At 42.8% G+C, this 21,400-nt stretch overlaps 1 protein-coding gene across 2 annotated transcripts in view; it reads right to left on the reverse strand.

The window, feature by feature from the left end:
- Positions 1-929: 929 nt before the first annotated feature.
- The window catches only part of LOC121531304 (RNA-binding Raly-like protein), a 49,648-nt gene continuing 29,177 nt past the window's right edge, over positions 930-21,400 (reverse strand). Inside the window, exons 3-8 of one of the 2 annotated variants that reach the window (XM_041836540.2) lie at positions 14,969-15,019; positions 5,545-5,717; positions 4,461-4,574; positions 2,640-2,793; positions 1,743-1,790; positions 930-1,581 (exon numbers count right to left, since the gene is read on the reverse strand). In XM_041836540.2, the coding sequence (XP_041692474.1) occupies positions 1,787-1,790; positions 2,640-2,793; positions 4,461-4,574; positions 5,545-5,717; positions 14,969-15,019 (496 nt within the window). In that variant the 3' untranslated portion in view covers positions 930-1,581; positions 1,743-1,786. The remainder of the gene's footprint in view (positions 1,582-1,742; positions 1,791-2,639; positions 2,794-4,460; positions 4,575-5,544; positions 5,718-14,968; positions 15,020-21,400) is intronic. The other variant, XM_041836541.2, reaches the window with a different exon arrangement.

Raw genomic sequence — 21,400 nt, forward strand, 5'->3', positions numbered from 1 at the left:
TAATATCCATCACATCGAAGTGAACTTAGAGTCACACGATGACATGTTGTGTGGTCCTCCCACTACGACTCGTCAGGAAAGCATGCAGTTTATTAGCTACAGATTAAATAAATGATGAGGATTTTAACAGGGTTGTGAAAGTGCAAGGTGATGAGCTTGATGCTCCTTTCCAATAAATATCGAGGTTCTTATTCTGGTGACATGATCATCGATGCTTGGCTGCCGTTTGAAAAATAAAAATAACCTCGCTCTATAATCCATAATAATCTCATCATGTAAATTATACATTGGCTAGAGCCCACATGCCAATACCGCTATATGACGCAAATAGTTTGTGGGAAAACCATCAGTGCAGTTGAAAATGCGAAGGAAACCCATTTAATGTGTATTTTTTATTCGGTACATTTGTATTTTTATTCGGTACATGGAAATTTAACCGCAGAAGTAATTTTGATGTGCACTACTTCATCACCCACAGTATTTTATCTGCAACAAGTCAATTTGATGGAAACACATCTGTGTTGGGAAAATGCGCACATTGTTTTTATGCAGATTTTAGAATATTGGCATGAAAATCTGTTGCCAATTGGATAGAAACCTAGCTACTGATAATGACAACACATGATGCTCCTTTCCAATAAATATTGGAGAGTCTTATCCTGGTGACATGATGATCTATGCTTGGCTGCCATGATGATCTATGCTTGGCTGCCATTTGACAAATTAAAATAATCTCGCTCTTTAGTCTATAATAATCTCATCGTGTAGTATACCCGCACTGTATCTGAGAGCTGTTGGCTAGAGCGCACGTGCCAATACCAGAGTGGGCACATTCGCTATAACGCAACATACTGTATTTAGTGACCAAACCATCAGTAGAGTTGAAAATGTGAAGGAAACCCATTTAACTTGTATTTTTTATTTGGTACATGGGAATTTAACAACAAGATTTTAGAATATTCGCATAAAAATCTCGTTCCATTTGGATGGAAACCTAGCTACTGACAGTACTAATGTGGAAGCTATGGGAAGTTGCTTGAGAAAAATATGCAAAGTAGAGGAGAACACACAGGGAGTGTAGATGCCTAATACTGTAGTCCTATGCCTGGTCAATCTCGAATGGCTTTTTATATCAATTGATAAATTACATTTTCCTATTCTGTGGTGATCTGGATACATTAAGTGGCAGTATTACAATACGAATGTAGTTGTGTAAATGTGGGTCTGTCTGTCTGTCTGCGTGAAGCACATATGTTGTCAGTCCCCTTCTTCAAGAGACGACCATTTTTTTTTTTTAAAGCTGCCATGTTTTGTTGAGTCCATAAGTCAGTAGGAACCTGTTGCAAAGGAGAGCTGGAGACACGAAGGTGGACAGAAGCTGACTGTGAGAAAGGAACTGAGGGTAACCAGGGAAATATTTCCTATTCATCAAACGAAAAGATTCACTTAAGATCCAATTTTTTTAAGGTACAGTATATTTGAGGATTCTGTCCATGTTGACTGTGATCAGAGATGATCACTCCTCCTTTCACTTGAATCCCTCTCCATCTCGCTGTGCTGCTGTCATTGGGTTCATTGAGTCTAGAGAGAGTAAAAGTGCTAATGATAGTTGAGAATTAACCAATACTTACTTACACTCTTATTAACATGTAATTACATACTGTAATTACACAGCATCCCCATGCAAACAATAATGTTTTGTGCTATAATCCTGACAAATCACCTTTATTAGCCATACATACCTGATCTCTTCACATGTTATCTTCCAGATCAGAGTGATGGTTATTTATCTGAGAAATCACAATAGAGAGAGAGACTTTATATGCTGACATGAAACACACTGTGCTACATTTGCTCATCGTCATTTAGAAAACATCACATTCACAGATCACGAAAACGGTTATCTCCAAAATTGCCACCACTGGGCATTTGATTAAGTTGATTTTGTTGGTCGATGAAATATCCAGATTTCACTGTGACTGTAGTTCTCCATCTGTGCATCTGTTAAACCAAGTTTAGGAAGGATGAGTGACACTCCTTGGTAATCCTAGGAAGTGGTATTACCCCTTGCATTAGGACAGATTTGGGATGCTGTGTTGTGGTTGACTGGTAAACACTCTTCTCTATTCATTCCTTCCATCTTCCTCCCCCTTCCCCTCTCAACTGTCAGAGAAACAATGGCTCCCCTGCCTGGTGAACAAGCTCAGCCCACACAGCCTGGTATAGATAATGAACAGTGGTACAGAGGCAGAACACTTATTGTGTCAGCCAGGTAGGGAGACACTTGGTTGTAATTGTAGATAATTACTCTTCTTTTGAAGAGGTGGGCACACAGAATGTAATGTATGTACGAGTCCCAAAATCTGAAGAATAATAGTTAATCAACTATCATCTCCCAATATCTTACTCTCTTTGTTCTATGACACACACACAAACACAAACACACTTTTCCAGAACTATTGCAACTGTGACAGCCAGTGCTATATTCCACAACATGTTGAAGATATGCACTTTCAGAACAAATAATGAAAATCTATGATAATGTAAAACATTCAAGCACTACCCAAACGGTACTATAACATTACTGAGGTGCAGGAGTGCGCAATCACCAGTAGGGGGAAGAAGAGTTTTGTGTTTACCCTGTGGTGGTGCTGGTATTGTGTTGGAGGTGGTCATCATCGCTGGCCTCTCCTGGCTCTGGGCTCTCTCTCTGTCTGTGGTGAAGGCTAACAGGGGAGTCGTCCAGACTGCTCACTGAGTCCGAAACACTGCCCTCCCCGGTCGGAGGTGAATCTGGACCAGACACACGCACACAGTTATTTTCACAATTGTTGAGCGTGTTCTGTTTTCAGTGTACCTCTCCATTGAATATAGTCCATAGAATATGGCTTTGACTGTGTTTTTGAACTTCTTTCTTTGTAAATGGTAGCCAATGTCCCAGTTATGTCCACAACAAAGCCTGCCGATAGTTACTTTCCACTAAGGCATTGCCCATTTTTTTTTATTTTCTGTTGATGCAGTGCTCACTGATGCAAGATGCCCCAAATTATAATAGAAAATAGTCATAATGGGCCAATAATAATCTAATGACAAATACACTACATGGCCATAAATATGTGGACACCCCTTCAAATTAGTGGATTCAGCTATTTCAGCCACACCAGTTGCTGACAGGTGTATAAAATCGAGCACACAGCCATGCAATCTCCATAGACACACATTGGCAGTAGAATGGCCCGTACTGAAGAGCTCAGTGACGCCGTCAAAGGATGCCACCTTTCCAAAAAGTCAGTTCGTCAAATTTCTGCCCTGCTAGAGTTGCCCCGGGCAACAGTAAGTGCTGTTATTGTGAAGTGGAAACGACTAGGAGCAACAACGGACGGCTCAGCCATGAAGTGGTAGGCCACACAAGCTCACAGAACAGGACCGCCGAGTGCAGAAGTGCGTCTGTCCTCGGTTGCAACACTCACTACCGAGTTCCAAACTGCCTCTGGAAGCAACATCAGCACAATAACTTTTTGTCGGGAGCTTCATGAAATGGATTTCCATGGCCGAGCAGCCGCACATAAGCCTAAGATCACCATGCGCAATGCGAAGTGTCGGCTCGAATGGTGTAAAGCTCGCCGCCATTGGACTCTGGAGCAGTGGAAACGTGTTGTCTGGAGTGATGAATCACACTTCACCATCTGGCAGTCCGACGGACGAATCTGGGTTTGGTGGATACCAGGAGAACGCTACCTACCCGAATGCATACTCAACTGTAAAGTGGTGGAGGAGGAATAATGGTCTGGGGCTGTTTTTCATGATTCTGGCTAGGCCCCTTAGTTCCAGTAAAGGGAAATCATAACGCTACAGCATACAATGACATTCTAGACGATTCTGTGCTTCCAACTTTGTGGCAAAAGTTTAGGGAAGGCCCATTCCTACTTCAGCATGACAAATCCATACAGAAATGGTGTGGAAGAACTTGACTGGCCTGCACAGAGCCCTGACCTCAACCCCATCGAACACCTTTGGGATGAATTGGAATGCCGACTGCGAGCCAGTCCTAATCGGCCAACATCAGTGCCCGACCGCCCTAATGCTCTTGTGGCTGAATGGAAGCAAGTCCCCGCAGCAATGTTCCAACATCTAGTGGAAAGCCTTCCCAGAAGAGTGGAGGCTGTTATAGCAGCAGAGGGGGGACCAACTCCATAATAATACCCATGATTTTGGAATGAGATGTTCGACGAGCAGGTGTCTATGGACTATATTCCATACTTTTGGCCATGTTGTGTAGATGTTCTTTACTTTAATCAATGAATAGTAATTTCCCCCTCCACTTGTTATCTCTCATCATCATAGACTCGTAAGAGGATTACAAAACAATGTAATGTTAGCAGGGGAAATTCTGTAAGTTAAGCTCCCAATGATGAGATAGTGTAAAAGAAACTCTCCAGTCCAGGCTCCAAGCCTTCTACCTGAGTGGTCCTTTATCTGTCTGTCCATCTTTTCCACACTGTCCAGCAGTCCATCAATCTGCACCTTGATCAGAGTCAACTCCCTCTTTATGGCCAACAGCTCTGCCATCTTCACTGTAGAGAGAGAGAGGGAGAGAAAGAGGGAGAGCGAGGGAGAGAGAGATGGAGGGAGAAAGGAGGGAGAGAAATCTAGATTTGAGAAATAATCCTCTTTTGAGAATTTTTTTCATATAAATCTCCCATTAACATTGATGTATGATTTGCACGAAAGTCCAAGTTATGAGTGCTGGTCTTAAAATAGGATTTGGCCTAGAGAGGGCTGTAATAGTGCATAGTATTGAAGCCTGTACTCACATACTCACTTTGTCTTACCATGCATGCCACCATCACTTAGTGTACTGGAAGCACCCTCACTCCCAGGGCCTTAACATCTCCTCTCCACTAGCCTATGGTCTTTAATGGGAAATTCAAATCACAACCCCAGCTCTGAGAAAACAACCCTGAAACGCTTTACTATTAAAAGCTGTTCGACCTCTGCAGCTACAAAGGCAATCTAATTTCCCTATGATGGGCTGGCAGTAAAAACTATTAAGGCTTGTAATAAACTAGTATAAACAATTCTTATTTGTTATGCACTATTAACTTGGTATAATTGCAGCATGTTGATAGGCTGGGTAGTGGAAGGAGAGGAGAGGGGCCCTGCAGTCGAAAGGCTTTTAATGAAGAGACCATCTGGTGCTTCTGACTGTGCCCTGGGGCTCCCAGCGCTGCCGTTCCCCATGCAGACATGGCATTACACTAGGAGGAACACTCAGGCATTCAATATACACAGACTCCCAAGTGGATTCATAGGCACACACATACAAACACACATAGTCAGTGAAAAGAAGCAGATACACATACACTCAAGATAAAACGTTAAGTGCACATGCACAGATTACATTCACCCTGTAATGAGCTGTTTTTCTGGGTGTGTCTGTGTGTGGTGAGTGTGTCTGTGAGTGCATGTGTGCGTGTGTTAACATTGTAAAGAGTGTGTTGTGAGTGAGTGTGTGTGCGGGTTACAGTGTGTGGGGTCCCTTACACTTAGCCCTGGTGCTGGAAGAGCCGGTGCGCGGGGCGCTCCTCTTGCCCTGAGGTCTGTCTCTGGAGCGGTGCAGGCCGGAGGAGGAAGAGGGGACACGGGAACGTTTTATAGGGCTGGGCTCCACTGGGACTGGCATCATGGAGGCTGGGACACGCTGGTAGTCAAACACCCTGTGGGGAAACAACATGACTTAATAAGTAATTATACAGTAAGTACGTTATAATATTTGTAAGTAAACAAAACCTTACTTATGGTCCTAGGGTCCTGAGCATTTACTGACCACATGATAGGACCAAGCAATGACAGCTATAGGTTATAAGTCTCATAAACGCATGCGCTTTAAAACAATCATATGCTGATGTGTCAGAGCAACCTTTCCTAAATTCCCAAAAGAGTGTTGGCCATAGGCTTTCCATATACTGTCCACTGCAGGAGGAGACGCAATCTCCCTGGCAGGCTGGCAGCACTGAAAACACCTGCCTCCAGACAATTTTTCAGTTAAAGGTTATTCATGCCAATCACATGAAATAGTGGACTTGTTTATAATATACATAAGCCATTTGGTGCAATTACATATTGAGTTTTTGTATTCGATAATCACAGTGATATATTGATGTAATCTCATAGCCTGGTGCACCAAATAGCTCTGGGCCAAAGAGCTCTGGGGTGCTTTGATTTGCACTGGGCTGGGCTCAGAGGTAGCATGTCCCCTCTCTATCTCTCTCCTCTTCTCTCTCTCTCTCTTACGCTCTTTCAGTGTCTCAGTCTCTTTTTCTATTTTTCTCTCTCTCACTCTTTTAAGTCTCTCTCTCTCTCTCTCTCTCTCTCTCTCTCTCTCTCTCTCTCTCTCTCTCTCTCTCTCTCTCTCTCTCTCTCTCTCTCTCTCTCTCTCTCTCTCTCAGCCTTTGAGGTTAACCAGCCCATTCATCTATCTAAGTGCAGGCATCTCTTCTGATACCAGTGCGATCACTGCAACTGTGTGTGTGTGTGAGAAGATAGAGGGTGTCTTGCTGTTTCAGGTCATCTCTGAGATAGACTGTGTAGTTTGACAGAGATGCTACCCCGTCTGTGGTTTTTGCCCATACCCTCCTCGTCCCCCCCCCCCAAAACCTCTACCATATTGCTGCTGTCAATCAGGGGGATAAAAAGCTCTCCTCAGAGATGAGCGATCACAAGGAAGTGAACAGGTAGGCCTACATGTGATGGGTTACTGTTGCCTTTTCCTTACCGAGGACCACACTAACCTCCTATCTGACTTGAAAAGGAAATATCTGCCGTTCTATATGAACTGTTTATAAATTAAAAAGAACATCCTGGAACTACATTATACACAATTGGGTATGAGTCATACTGTACTAAAGGGAAGAGAAAAATAACTGAAGGTAGATAGTTGACTTTACTGAGAACTTCTGAATTTGATTACCTACTGTACTGTAGATGTACTCTGGCAACAAAGGAAAGTCCATGAAGGAGAGCGAGAAAGTGTTACTTTTAGAGTACTGTACCGTTGTAAGCTTTTAATCCGCAGCAGAGCAGATAACTGCCAATAAATATTTTCACACACTGTTGATATGCTCAGCTCAAGGAGAATGCCTCAGGGAGAGCATTCCATACAGTATGTAGGCTACAGTACAAAGTGAGTTTAGGAGGAAGCCAGTTTCTTTTTTTACTACTAAGACATACAAAGACAATCCTATAAGATGATGCCTGGGTAATGATTTGAAGAAATTACCCAATCTCTTATTGGATGCACTTTAAATCAGATGTTGGTTGTTTGTAAAAGGACATATACTGAGTGTACAAAACATTAGAAACGTCTTCCTAATATTGAGTTACACCCCCTTTTGCCCTCAGAACAGCCTCAATTCGTCAGGGCATGATTTCGAAAGCGTTCCACAGGGATGCTGGCCCATGTTGACTCCAATGCTTCCCACAGTTGTGTTAAGTTGGCTGGATGTCCTTTGGGTGGTGGACCATTCTTGATACACATGTGAAACTGTTGAGCATGAAAAACCCAGCAGCGGTGCAGTTCTTTACACAAACCGGTGCACCTGGCACCTGCTAGGGGCGGCAGGTAGCTTAGTGGTTAAGAGCGTTGTGCCAGTAACCGAAAGGTCACTGGTTCTAATCCCCGAGCCGACTAGGTGAAAAATCTGTCGATGTGCTCTTGAGCAAGGCGCTTAACCCTAATTGCTCCTGTAAGTCGCTCTGGATAAGAGCGTCTGCTAAATGACTAATTATTATTATTTTATTTTTTACTACCATACCCCGTTCAAAGGCACTTAAATATTTTGTCTTGCCAATTCACCCTCTGAATGGTACACATACACACTCCATGTCTCAATTGTCTCAAGGCTTAAAATTCTTCATCTACACTGATTGAATTGGATTTAACAAGTGACATCAATAAGCAATCATAGCTTTCACCTGGATTCACCTGGTAAGTCTGTCATGGAAAGAGCATTCATGTTTTGTACACTCAGTGTATAATCACTCTAATCCTATGCCAGTGTAGGATGAAGTAAGGACACTTCTTAACTCGCCTTGTGTTGCGATGGCCGTGTGAGGGGCAGTAAAGGAAGATAAAGGGATGAGAGAGAGACAGAAGAGAGAGGGGAGAAGGGACTGAACGGATCGCTTATCAGCAATGCATGAGCTGGCTGGCAAGGTCCTCGTTTTTCATGCTGTCATCCCCCTCTCCCTCAGCCCTTTTCCCTCCATAGCTGTGGTGTTTCCCCCTTGCTTCGCAGTGCTCCACCGCCGGCCTGAGCTGTGTTTTTTCTCCGGACCAGCGGGGCGGGTGGCCAGGCGTCCAGTCAGCTATGCAGGGAGACTGTGTTCACCCATCTGTGAAATCACCACCAGCGGCGGACAACCAGGGGGAATGTCAGGTCATGTGGATACAGTATGGGTCAATAGATAGTTTCACTGCAGAAACTTTGCTGCCCTGCTACCCGCAGCCCTCAGGGAAGCACTGCATCATCATATGATCTGTTACCTGAGCCCGATGTGCTGGGTAAGAGGAGAGGCAGCTCCTATATACTGCACTGATGGGGGAACAAAACAAGAATAAATGGGTGTGTTTTAGGTTCAGGGGGTAAGAATTGGAGGCCGATAAGTTTTCTACACACACACACACCTCATTGATGGAAATACCCATAGAAACATGGTCCCTTATTTCAATACTTCTAGGGATACCATTATATCAGCCAGGTCATGTTCTCTATCTGTGAAATTGCTGAGTTTTCAGTGTACAGAAGTAAGAGCTGTGTCACCTTCAGTAATCCACAGAAAAAACCCTGTCAATGAGTCTTGCTACTGTAGCTGTGAATAAGCAAGGACACATCAAGGGCCATTTAAACGGTAAAATGGAGTAATGAGAAAAAAATAGCCCCAAGGTCCCCCAACTCTGACAGGTTTAAATTGTGTACCCTTGGTACTAGGCAGTTGCTGTTCTTTATTGATTTTATTTGTTCGTTTCAGTGGGCTCTGAAATGATTGACACCCTTTATATTGATGAGCAAAAATTACTGTTTGAAATAAATATTTCAAATACTGAGCTATATTGTCTGCAAAAAAAAAGGGGGGGCATTTTATTATGTTATCCGACTACAATTGCTCAGAGAAATTGGGAAATTATATTATTTTATGCTAAGAGAATTGCTCAGAGAAAGAGATTTTGTTGAACAAGTAATTATTTTTTTCTCAAAAAGGTAGGGGTCAAAATGATTGACACCCCTGTTTTCAATACCTTCAAAAACCTCACCATGCAAGGACAACGGCACTGAGCCTTTTTCTAAAATGTTTTATGAGTTGGAGAACACATTCTCATTATGACGTAAGCACAGACTAAGAATAAGCACAGATTAAGAATATCAAGGATCTGGAAGGATTCTGTATGGAGTAATGGTCTAAGATCCCTCCCAATGTGTTCTCCAATCTCATAAAACATATATTTTTTAAAGGCTCATCAGTGCCATTATCCTCTGAAGGTGAGGTATTGAAATGTACTGAAAACAGGGGTGTCAATCATTTTGACCCCTAACTTTTTGAGAAAAGTATTACTTGTTAAACAAAGTATCTTTCTCTGAGCAATTGTTTCAGCATAAAACAATATAATTTCAAAGAAATTGGAGCAGTCAATATAGCTCAGTATTTTAATTATTTATTTTATACAGCCATTGTTTGTCATCTTTATCAAGGGTGTCAATAATTTTGGACCCACTGTATATACACAGTAGCCTACATAGATTTGGTTTAAATGTGACTACAATTGCACTATAAAGTCGGAGACTTATTTCCATTGTGGTTCCTATTTTTGACATAGATGCATATACAGTTAAATAGATACAGACACATTACAGAGATACAGCAATTACAAATGGTTCTACTGTTCCCTCATTAGCCAGCTTTTGACATTATTTTTAAGACGTTATGGTCGTAATGGCTTTGAGTTGCTGTGGTAGTTTGTTCCAAGTTGAAGTAATACTACTCTTTTATCCACAGATAGCCTAGCTGCTTAAAATTCTCGACCCCCTGATAATTACAATTCTTGAAAGCTTGGTTTGGCTGGTCTGTAGATTCCCTTACTGAAAAACCATGATTTCACATGTGATATTTCCACGTTTTGCACATGTGAAATCATGTGAAACCATGTGTTTTTGGAACACTTCACATGTGATGATATTTCACATGTGGATTATAATTTTCACGTGAGATTTCACAGGTGATGCCCCGCAAACAAATATCAGTCATTGTGATACACACAGTGCTTTTAATGTACTGTAAATTACAATTCCCACGAACCGGATTAACCATATTGGTGCGATGCATAGGGTGATAGCCTTTCACACCGTAGACCTGGGTTCACTTCTCACTGTTCACTGAAATACAGTGTTTTCAAATTACATATTTGACACACTTTGACATGCATGACTACATTGTGTATGTTTATTTCTACAGTAATTATTGTTCATCATGTCCTTATCTGCGATTTGAACTCACAACCTGGTTCACGGCATTCCGATATTCCTGCTAAGCCACCATATCTGTTACAGTAGGTTAACTTATAACTTGCCCGCTCGACCCCATCTGCTCCTTTCTGGAAATCTTCTCCCATTCCTCACTTCCCTCATCTACTCATTCCTGACCACTGGCTGCGACCTCTGTGACTTAAAAATGGCCAGAGTAGGGCTGTGGTGGATATGAAACATTGTCAGCCGGTTATTGTCATGCAAAAGACTGCCGGTCTCATGGTAATGTACGTTAAATTAACATAAACACGTTTAGTATGTCCAGGCCTCCACACATACAAGCCACGGATGCGCGCTTTTGGAACATCTACAGTATACGTTTGCCCACTGACAAAGACATGATCAGTCTATAATTTTAATGGTAGGTTTATTTGAACAGTGAGATACAGAATAATAACAACAAAATCCAGAAAAACGCATGTCAAAAATGTTATAAATTGATTTGCATTTTAATGAGGGAAATAAGTATTTGACCCCTGGTGGCAAAACCCTTGTTGGCAATCACAGAGGTCATTAAGGTTTCGAGGCTGACGTTTGGCAACTCGAACCTTCAGCTCCCTCCACAGATTTTCTATGGGATTGAGGTCTGGAGACTGGCTAGGCCACTCCAGGACCTTAATGTGCTTCTTCTTGAGCCACTCCTTTGTTGCCTTGGCCGTGTGTTTTGGGTCATTGTCATGCTGGAATAACCATTCACGACCCATTTTCAATGCCCTGGCTGAGGGAAGGCGGTTCTCCCCAAGATTTGACGGTACATGGCCCCGTCCATCGTCCCTTTGATGCGGTGAAGTTGTCTTGTCCCCTTAGCAGAAAAACACCCCCAAAGCATAATGTTTCCACCTCCATGTTTGACGGTGGGGATGGTGTTCTTGGGGTCATAGGCAGCATTCCTCCTCCTCCAAACACAGAGAGTTGAGTTGATGCCAAAGAGCTCGATTTTGGTCTCATCTGACCACAACACTTTCACCCAGTTCTCCTCTGAATCATTCAGATGTTCATTGGCAAACTTCAGACGGGCCTGTATATGTGCTTTCTTGAGCAGGAGGACCTTGCGGGCGCTGCAGGATTTCAGTCCTTCACGGCGTAGAATAAATAAAATAATGTCACAGGATTTATAAGCATATCTTGTCAGCTAAATGAGCAAGCCTACAGCCTATGGCATGGCGCATAGCCAGATAACATACAGTAGGCCAACTCATATTCTGTTCTTCTGAAGAACATTTTCTTCATATCATAATGTTTCTTTAGACCTGACTAAAATAAATAATGGATTTAATGTGATGGTGTATATTACATTGATTTATTAGACTTCTTAAAATGTACAGTGAGGGAAAAAAGTATTTGATCCCCTGCTGATTTTTTACGTTTGCCCACTGACAAAGAAATTATCAGTCTATAATTTTAATGGTAGGTTTATTTGAACAGTGAGAGACAGAATAACAACAACAAAAAATCCAGAAAAACACATGTCAAAAATTTTATGAATAGATTTGCATTTTAATGAGGGAAATAAGTATTTGACCCCCTCTCAATCAGAAAGATTTCTGGCTCCCAGGTGTCTTTTATACAGGTAACGAGCTGAGATTTGGAGCACACTCTTAAAGGGAGTGCTCCTAATCTCAGCTTGTTACCTGTATAAAAGACACCTGTCCACAGAAGCAATCAATCAATCAGATTCCAAACTCTCCACCATGGCCAAGACCAAAGAGCTCTCCAAGGATGTCAGGGACAAGATTGTAGACCTATATAAGGCTGGAGTGGGCTACAAGACCATCGCCAAGCAGCTTGGTGAGAAGGTGACAACAGTTGGTGCGATTATTCGCAAATGGAAGAAACACAAAAGAACTGTCAATCTCCCTCGGCCTGGGGCTCCATGCAAGATCTCACCTCGTGGAGTTGCAATGATCATGAGAATGGTGAGGAATCAGCCCAGAACTACACGGGAGGATCTTGTCAATGATCTCAAGGCAGCTGGGACCATAGTCACCAAGAAAACAATTGGTAACACACTACGCCGTGAAGGACTGAAATCCTGCAGCGCCCGCAAGGTCCCCCTGCTCAAGAAAGCACATATACAGGCCCGTCTGAAGTTTGCCAATGAACATCTGAATGATTCAGAGGAGAACTGGGTGAAAGTGTTGTGGTCAGATGAGACCAAAATCGAGCTCTTTGGCATCAACTCAACTCTCTGTGTTTGGAGGAGGAGGAATGCTGCCTATGACCCCAAGAACACCATCCCCAAAAAATTAAAATCAATTCTGACCAGTTTCCCAGTCCCTGCCAATGAAAAACATCCCCACAGCATGATGCTGCCACCACCATGCTTCACTGTGGGGATGGTGTTCTCAGGGTGATGAGAGGTGTTGGGTTTGCGCCAGACATAGCATTTTCCTTGATGGCCAAAAAGCTCAATTTCTATCTAATTTCAATCTAACCAGAGTACCTTCTTCCATATGTTTGGGGAGTCTCCCACATCCCTTTTGGTGAACATCAAACGTGGTTGCTTATTTTTTTATTTAAGCAATGGCTTTTTTTCTGGCTAGTCTTCTGTAAAGCCCAGCTCTGTGGAGTGTACGGCTTTAAAGTGGTCCTATGGACAGATACTCCAATCTTCGCTGTGGAGCTTTGCAGCTCCTTCAGGGTTATCTTTGGTCTCTTTGTTGCCTCTCTGATTAATGCCCTCTTTGCCTGGTCTGTGAGTTTTGGTGGGCGGCCCTCTCTTGGCAGGTTTGTTGTGCTGCCACATTCTTCCCAATTTTTTATAATGGATTTAATGGTGCTCCGTAGGATGTTCAAAGTTTGGGATATTTCTTTATAACCCAACCCTGATCTGTACTTCTCCACAACTTTGTCCCTGACCTGTTTGGAGAGCTCCTTGGTCTTCATGGTGCCGCTTGCTTGGTGGTGCCCCTTGCTTAGTGGTGTTGCAGACTCTGGGGCCTTTCAGAACAGGTGTATACAGTTAAAGTCGGAAGTTTACATACACTTAGGTTGGAGTCATTAAAACTTGTATTTCAACCACTCCACAAATGTCTTTTTAACAAACTATAGTTTTGGCAAGTCGGTTAGGACATCTACTTTGTGCATGTATAAGCACCATGGGACCACTCAGCCGTCATACTGCTCAGGAAGGAGACGCGTACTTTGGTGCGAAAAGTGCAAATCAATCCCAGAACAACAGCAAAGGACCTTGTGAAGATGCTTGAGGAAACAGGTACAAAAGTATCTATATCCACAGTAAAACGAGTCCTATATGGACATAACCTGAATGGCCGCTCAGCAAGGATTACAGGTTGTAATGCAACCAAATAGGAAAAACGCCAAGGGAGATGAATACTTTTGCAAGGCACTGTATTTGTGGACATGATATCTTATTTCATAAACCCCTATCTATGCTGTCCCTCCAAACAAAGCATCTGCAGCTCTTTGATATAGATAGACGCTTTCTCAGTGTCCCCAGTTCCCTGCTCGAACGCCCCCCTCCCCCTTCTCTTATCTCTCCTCTCTGCAGCTCCCTTCATCAGCACCAGCCACAGAAGGCCCACTCCTTGCAGCCAATCAAAGCCTGGCTAATTATGCTATTCAAGTGGAGCCTCAATGCTAAGAAGGGGCTCACGTTGAGACTCCCCTCAGAACACTACAGCATTTCCCTCCCTAAGGCGCTTCACCATAGTCACACTATTATCACTTGTGGAATAATATAAACAGACAGAGTTACTGAAGCAAAGCAAGTGTATTTTGTGCTGTGTAGCTGTTTGGGTTGTACCAGGCTAGGGGATTTAAGAGGAGTTAACACTAGTATATTCTCTGGTATCATATCCAAGAGGCGTGACTTTCACAAGCAGCTCCTCCTCTTAGACGAATCAGGAGTCAGAGATAAGCCTGTCCATGAGACACATGCAATCAAAGAGGAAGAGAGGGAAGACTAGATAATTGCATTCACTTTCAGAAGGGGCTTTGCAGCACAAGAGAACATACCCACTGGGCACAGACGTCAATTCAACTTCTAGTTTTGATTTACATTTGGTTGAATTGTCAACTAATGTGAATTCAACTTGAAATCAACAAACAATGTCACTATGTCATTGGATTTAGGTTTTAAAAAAAAGATCAAATGCCATTACTTTGATAACTTTTGCAAATCTAATCAGTTTTCCAAGTTGATTCAACGTCATCACATTGATTTTGGGGGTTGAAATGACGTGGAAACAACATTGATTCAACCAGTTTTTGCCCAGTGGGTATTTACATATAAAAGCTGAGTATGAGTTCTAAACAAGAAAACTTGATCATAACAGAGCTTGTCCATTACTTGGCCATAAGTAAAGAACAATAATCTCTTACAATAAAGATCTGTAGGGGAGAGCAGGTACAGTATAGCCGTCTACCTGTTGTAGAGGTCATCTGGATAGCTGTCATACTCCAGGTCATAGTCAGATCTGAGAAGAGAGAGGGAAAGAGGAATAGGATAGTTGTCAAATGGAGGGAGAGAGGGATATGATGGGTGTTAGAAGGGGAAGGATAGAACACGGGTCAATGAAGATGGATAGGTGGCTTTGTCCATGGAGAAGACAGATTGATACAGACATTTACGGCTGATGTGATATGTTTTAACATCCTCATAATCTTGTCTTGACCTGTGGAATCCCTGTTACTCTGGGGACAAAGCCTCTCTTTCTCCTTCACACTCATCAGGAAAGTGAAGTGTGCTCCCCTCTTGGACCTTTCCTGTCCATTATCACAGTTTTGGTTGAATGGTTTTCAAAATCACAGGGGCTGTAGCTGACTGGTCAAATAACAGGTTCTGTGTTCAACCAGGGAAGTCAACCAGAGAGGGAGTGGAAATGGTCATGCTTTGCAGTTTTGCTGTCAGGGGCCATTCTTCTATATCAGGCGAGACCACATTTCAGATATTAAATAAAATAATAGGGCTACAATTCCAGCAAATTTTTTATTACACTGGGAGAAGTGGACTATTGATACATTTAATGGTTTCAGGACTCCCCCTGTATCACAGATATGGGATAGACTGTAAACCCGCAACTATCAACTCCAGCCTTGACTCAGCCTTTGACTCTCTCTGTGAAGTGAACAATACACACTGCCCTCATGAAAGTACTACTGAACAGTAGAGGAAGGGGACAACCATCCTACTCTGTGAATTTTATTATTTTTTTTATAGTGAAACATGAAAAAAGTTGTAAATGTTTGATAAAACTATACTAAATATACAGAACAAAAATATAAACGCAACACGCGACAATTTCAAAGATTTATCAAGTTACAGTTCATATAAGGAAATCAGTCAATTGAACTCAATTCATTAGGCCCTAATCTATGGATTTCACATGACTGGGAATACAGATATGGAAATGTTGGTCACAGATAAAATAAAGTAGGGGTGTGGATCAGAAAACCAGTCAGTATCTGGTGTGACCGCCATTTGCCTCATGCAGCGTGACATATCTCCTTCGCATAGAGTTGATCAGGCTGTTGATTGTGGCCTGTGGAATGTTGTCCCACTCCTCTTCAATGGCTGTGCGAAGTTGCTGGATATTGGCGGGACCTGGAACATGTTGTCATACACGTCGATACAGAGCATCCCATGCTCAATGGGTGACATGTCTGGTGAGTATGCAGGCCATGTAAGAACTGGGACATTTTCAGTTTCCAGGAATTGTGTACAGTTCCTTGTGATATGGAGCCATGCACTATCATGCTGAAACATGAGGTGATGAAGGCGGATGAATGGCACGACAATGGGATCTCGTCACTGTATCTCTGTGCATTCAAATTGCCATCGATAAAATGCAATTGTCCGTAGCTTAAACCTGCCCATACCCAAGGGTGAAAGGCGGTACGGTCCGGTACGGCGTCCCGGCAAAATAAATAGTGGGGGTACATCATAGCGTTAAAACGTGAGACTATCACAATTAATACAACATGCCCAAAAAACTATAGGCAATTACACCATTATTGAACATTACCGCATGTCAGCCGCATAAAAAATTAGCGAATTGACTGGAAACCGGGTAGCATATGCTGCAAATTGCGTTGTGGTTTGAGGAGAACACTTACATTTTGTCAAGGCGGAGATGAGTGGAGATGAGTGGCCGAGACGCTCCCAGACAAGGCGGAGATGAGTGGCCGAGACCGAGGCACGCGTGGACAACAGTGGATGCATCAATTCAGGCTAGAAGTGTAGGCCTAATGACAATCGCAGAATGTCATTACAATACACATAGGTGTTGTGTAACTGATGTCTCTTTCCATTCATCAAATTGCGGGTGCACAATACACTCTTTGTTTTTACACTGCTGCTACTCGCTGTTTATTATCTATGCATAGTCACTTTACCCCAACCTACATGTACAAACTACATTTACATTTTACATTTTAGTCATTTAGCAGACGCTCTTATCCAGAGTGACTTACAGTTAGTGAGTGCATACATTTTTCATACTGGCCGCCCGTGGGAATCAACTACCTCGACTAACCTGTCCCCCACACATTGACTCGGTACCGGTACCCCCTGTATATAGCCTCGTTATTGTAATTTCATTGTGTTACTTTTTATTTTTTACTTTAGTTTATTTAGTAAATATTTTCTTAACTCTTTCTTGAACTGCATTGTTGGTTAAGGGCTTGTAAGTAAGCATTTCACTGTAAGGTCTACACATGTCGTATTCGGCGCATGTGACAAATACAATTTGATTTGATTTGATTTATTTCTGCCACATTAAAAGGTATAGATGGTGTGTCTATAAGGCTAGGGGAAGCTTTCCCTAAAGTAAATTGATTTAAATTGCCAAAATTATGTAGCCTAATTAGCTGACTCCTGTATATACATAAATAAATAAAATAGTTCAAAATAGGCTACTGCACCAGAAAGCATGATTTGGCTACAGAGGATCATTAGCTTCTTTAAAAAAAAGCTGTGGATTGTTTTAAATCGCATAGCCTACAGTCGAAAGGGCCCGCAATTTGGGCAGCGTGCGCTGCAAATACCAAATAGATCAGTGGTCACCAACCGGTCAATCGCGATCGACTAGTCAATCTTCAAGGCATTCCTAGTCGATCAAACTTTTTTGTAGAAAAGCCAACGATAAAGGCTTGCGCTCCTTTTTTTTTTGTGTTGCGCTGTTGGCGGTAGGTGCACTTGATTCAGAAGCCCTGCACAAGTGCTTGAGGTGCTTCAAGTACTTGAATTTGTATGTAGTAAACAAATAGTGAAACGCGTACTATTGAGTAGAACTTGTAAGGTAGTGATGAATAGTACGTATTTTTTTTTTCATGAGGTTGTAGCGATATACTGCCATCTATTGGCGACTAGAAAACATTGCATAATAGGACCTATTACAGATTGATGGTCCTAGAAAATAAATATTAGTGCTTAAAAAAGTACTTGAAAGTCCTTCAATTTGACTTGCCACTGTCTGTACGAACCCTGGGGTAGGCAAAGTGTAAGACTGTGGAAGACTGTGTCCCCTCTCTCTGGTCAGTCTCAGCGGAGGAAATGAAGGAAAGGGACTGCTCTCTCCCTCCCTCCACTAAGACTAATGGGAACAACTGGGAACTCGGAAATGTCCGACCTCCGACTTCAGTGCGTTCAAGACAACTGTGAACTCTGAAAAAAATTAGATCCGACTGGCGAAAATCTTTTTGAACGGTCATCCAACTCGGAAACTCTTTCTAGAGCTCCGACTTCCCGACCTGAAGTTCACTGATGTCATTATTTGACCTTGTTTTTTCTGAGTTCTCAGTTGTCTTGAAAGCACCATCACCATCAGATGCAGGTACCATCAGTCCAGTAAAATAAAAAAGCAAATTATTTCAATTTATGCTCAGCTGTGCCTCACAAGCGCTACACCAACTGATCTATTTTGTTAGAAATATTGAGTTTTGAAATATAATATGGTCTGAAAAAGGACAATATTGGAAGGCCAAGCATATAGCCAATATGCTGTGATAATGTATAAGGCTTACTGCACAAACCTCATTCCTACAGAACAGTTTTTATTAGGTTAATGTAAAAATGTTTATGTCATGTTTAAATAAAACAATTTGAGCGGTAGATCTTTGCTTGCTTTTTGACTGCGAAAGTGATGTTGACTCAGAAAAGGTTGGTGACCACTGAAATAGATGATTGTTGAGTTGCGACTGTCAGTGAAAAGCAGAGAGACCCAGCTAGGTATATCGCAATATTTAAAAATGGCTATTGCTACAAAGAGATGCTGCAAAAGACTCCAATCTGTCTTCTAGTTATCAAAATTCCATTCCATCCAAGGCCATGCCATAACCCCACCGCCACCATGGGACACTCTGTTCACAACTTTGACATCTGCAAACCGCTCGCCCACACGACACCATACACATGGTCTGCGGTTGCAAGGCCGGTTGGACGTACTGCCAGATTTTCGAAAATGACATTGGAGGCGGCTAATGGTAGAGAAATTAACATTCAATTCTCTGGCAACAGCTCTGGTGGACATTCCTGCAGTCAGCATGCCGACTGCAGGCTCCCTCAAAACGTAACACATATGTGGCATTGTGTTGTTTGACAAAACTGCACATTTCAGAGTGGCCTTTTATTGTCCCAAGTACAAGGTGCACCTGTTTAATGATCATGCTGTTTAATCAGCTTCTTGATATGCCACACCTGTCAAGGGGATGCATTATCTTGGCAAAGGAGAAATACACACCAACAGGGATGTAAACAAATTAGTGCACAACATTTGAGAGAAATAAGCTTTTGGTGCATATGGTCAATTTCTGGGATCTTTTATTTCAGCTCATTACATTTACATTTACATTTTAGTCATTTAGCAGACGCTCTTATCCAGAGCGACTTAGAGTTAGTGAGTGCATACATCAAAACTATGAAATAACACATATGGAATCATGCAGCAACCCAAAAAAGTGTTAAACAAATCAAAATATACCTTATAGCTCATGAAACACGTATATTCACGTCACCAACTAACTGATTAAAATACACTATTTTGCAATGAAAGTCTATGGTGTAGCCGGAGGAGAGCTATTTTCCATCCTCCTCTGGGTATATTGACTTCAATACAAAACCTAGGAGGCTCATGGTTCTCACCCCCTTCCAAATACTTACAAAGTCATTATGACGACTTCTGGAGGACATCCTCCAACCTATCAGAGCTCTTGCAGCATGAACTGACATGTTGCCCAACCAATCAAAGGATCAGAGAACGATTAGTTACCGGAGTGTAACTCCAGTTCTATGAGTGGAGCGGAGCCCCATAGAGGAGCTCTGCTCCTAGTGGTTTACCCTCTGCCCTAAGGCAGCAACAGCCTGAAACAAAATTATGCACACACCTGCAGCCAATGGGAGCACAGGTGTCCCTATAAGAGGGGATGCCTCCCCTCAATCAGCCTCCCGAGATATTATCTTCAGCGAGACTAGAGAGGGTCGGCAGGGCCTTAAGTCCTATGGGGCTCCGCTCCACTCATAGAACTGGAGTTACACTCCGGTAACTAATCGTTCTATATCGTGGAGCTCCGCCCCATAGGGGAGCTCTGCTCCTAGTGGTTTAAGGCGGAGCGTAGCGCTCCAAAATGTACTCCCTGCCGAGCCTAACACTTCCCATTAAAAAATGAAAAGGTCAAGCCTAGCAATGGCTGCAACCAATTCCCGCAGTACTGCAACCAAGAACCCATACGGGCGTCACAATATACCGCGTCATCGGTTAAAGACCTGCCCCACCTAGTTCAATGGCAATGCCACTGACTAGTGGGCAGATCACCAGAATAGAAGCTATACTAATCTGTACTAGCAGATAGATGTGCCTCAATATCCTGTGAAAACACTACCGACCACTAATGGAATGACACCAAGTGTCACTCTACATTATGTACACGGTAGACCGCCTCACTCACTCAATGGAATCCCAGAGATTAGTGGGCAGGAACAAAACATAGGTCATACTAAACTGAACAATCAGATAGATGACCTCACATTCTGGCAAGTCAATACATGCCTCTACTGTACTGAACCTGTCAGTCAGGAGTCATGCCACAAGATATGCTTTCCTATCCAAAGCGGACCTGATAGAGACCTGTGTCCATCGTCCTGCTTTTTCTCTCTTTTTAGCTCAAGATTCCCCTTCAGCTATGCTGAGTACAAATCGAGCCAGAGAGATAGAAAGCTTATCTATCAAAAAACATGTTTTCCTAACCAAAGCGGACCTGATGGAAACCTGTGTCCACAATCCTGCTTTATCCTCTCTTCCTGGCTCAAAATCTCCTTTCAGCTTTGCTGAGTACAGACCGAGCCAAAGAGTTAGAAAACATATCTATCAAAAATACGTCTTCCTAACCAAAGCGAACCTGATGGACACCTACGTCCACAGTCCTGCTTTTTCTCTCTTTCTTGCTCAAGATCTCCCTTCCGCCACGCTGAGTACAGATCGAGCCAAAGAGTTAGAAGACATATCTAAGAGATAGAAACGGATAAATGGAGACGGTGTCGACCATGACGCTGCTCTACAAATATCCTCTACCCCTGTTCCTCTGAAAAGGGCAGTAGAAGCTGCTACTCCACGAGTGGAGTGAGCTCTGATACCCTGAGGCAATTGTCTCCCCGCTGCCTCGTAAGCTGTCTCAATGCCTTCACAAAGCCAATGAGACAATCGCTGTTTTGAAAGTGGTCTACCTAATGCAGCCGCACCGTGACACACAAACAGCTGAGGCGATGACCTAATCGCTGCTGTGCGCTCAACGTAACACGCCAAAGCGCGCACTGGGCACAGACAATGAAGCTTTTCCTCACTCCTCTCCCCATGAGGAGGGGG

The sequence above is a fragment of the Coregonus clupeaformis genome, chromosome 19, assembly GCF_020615455.1.
Source record: "Coregonus clupeaformis isolate EN_2021a chromosome 19, ASM2061545v1, whole genome shotgun sequence".
Taxonomy (NCBI): Eukaryota; Metazoa; Chordata; class Actinopteri; order Salmoniformes; family Salmonidae; genus Coregonus; species Coregonus clupeaformis.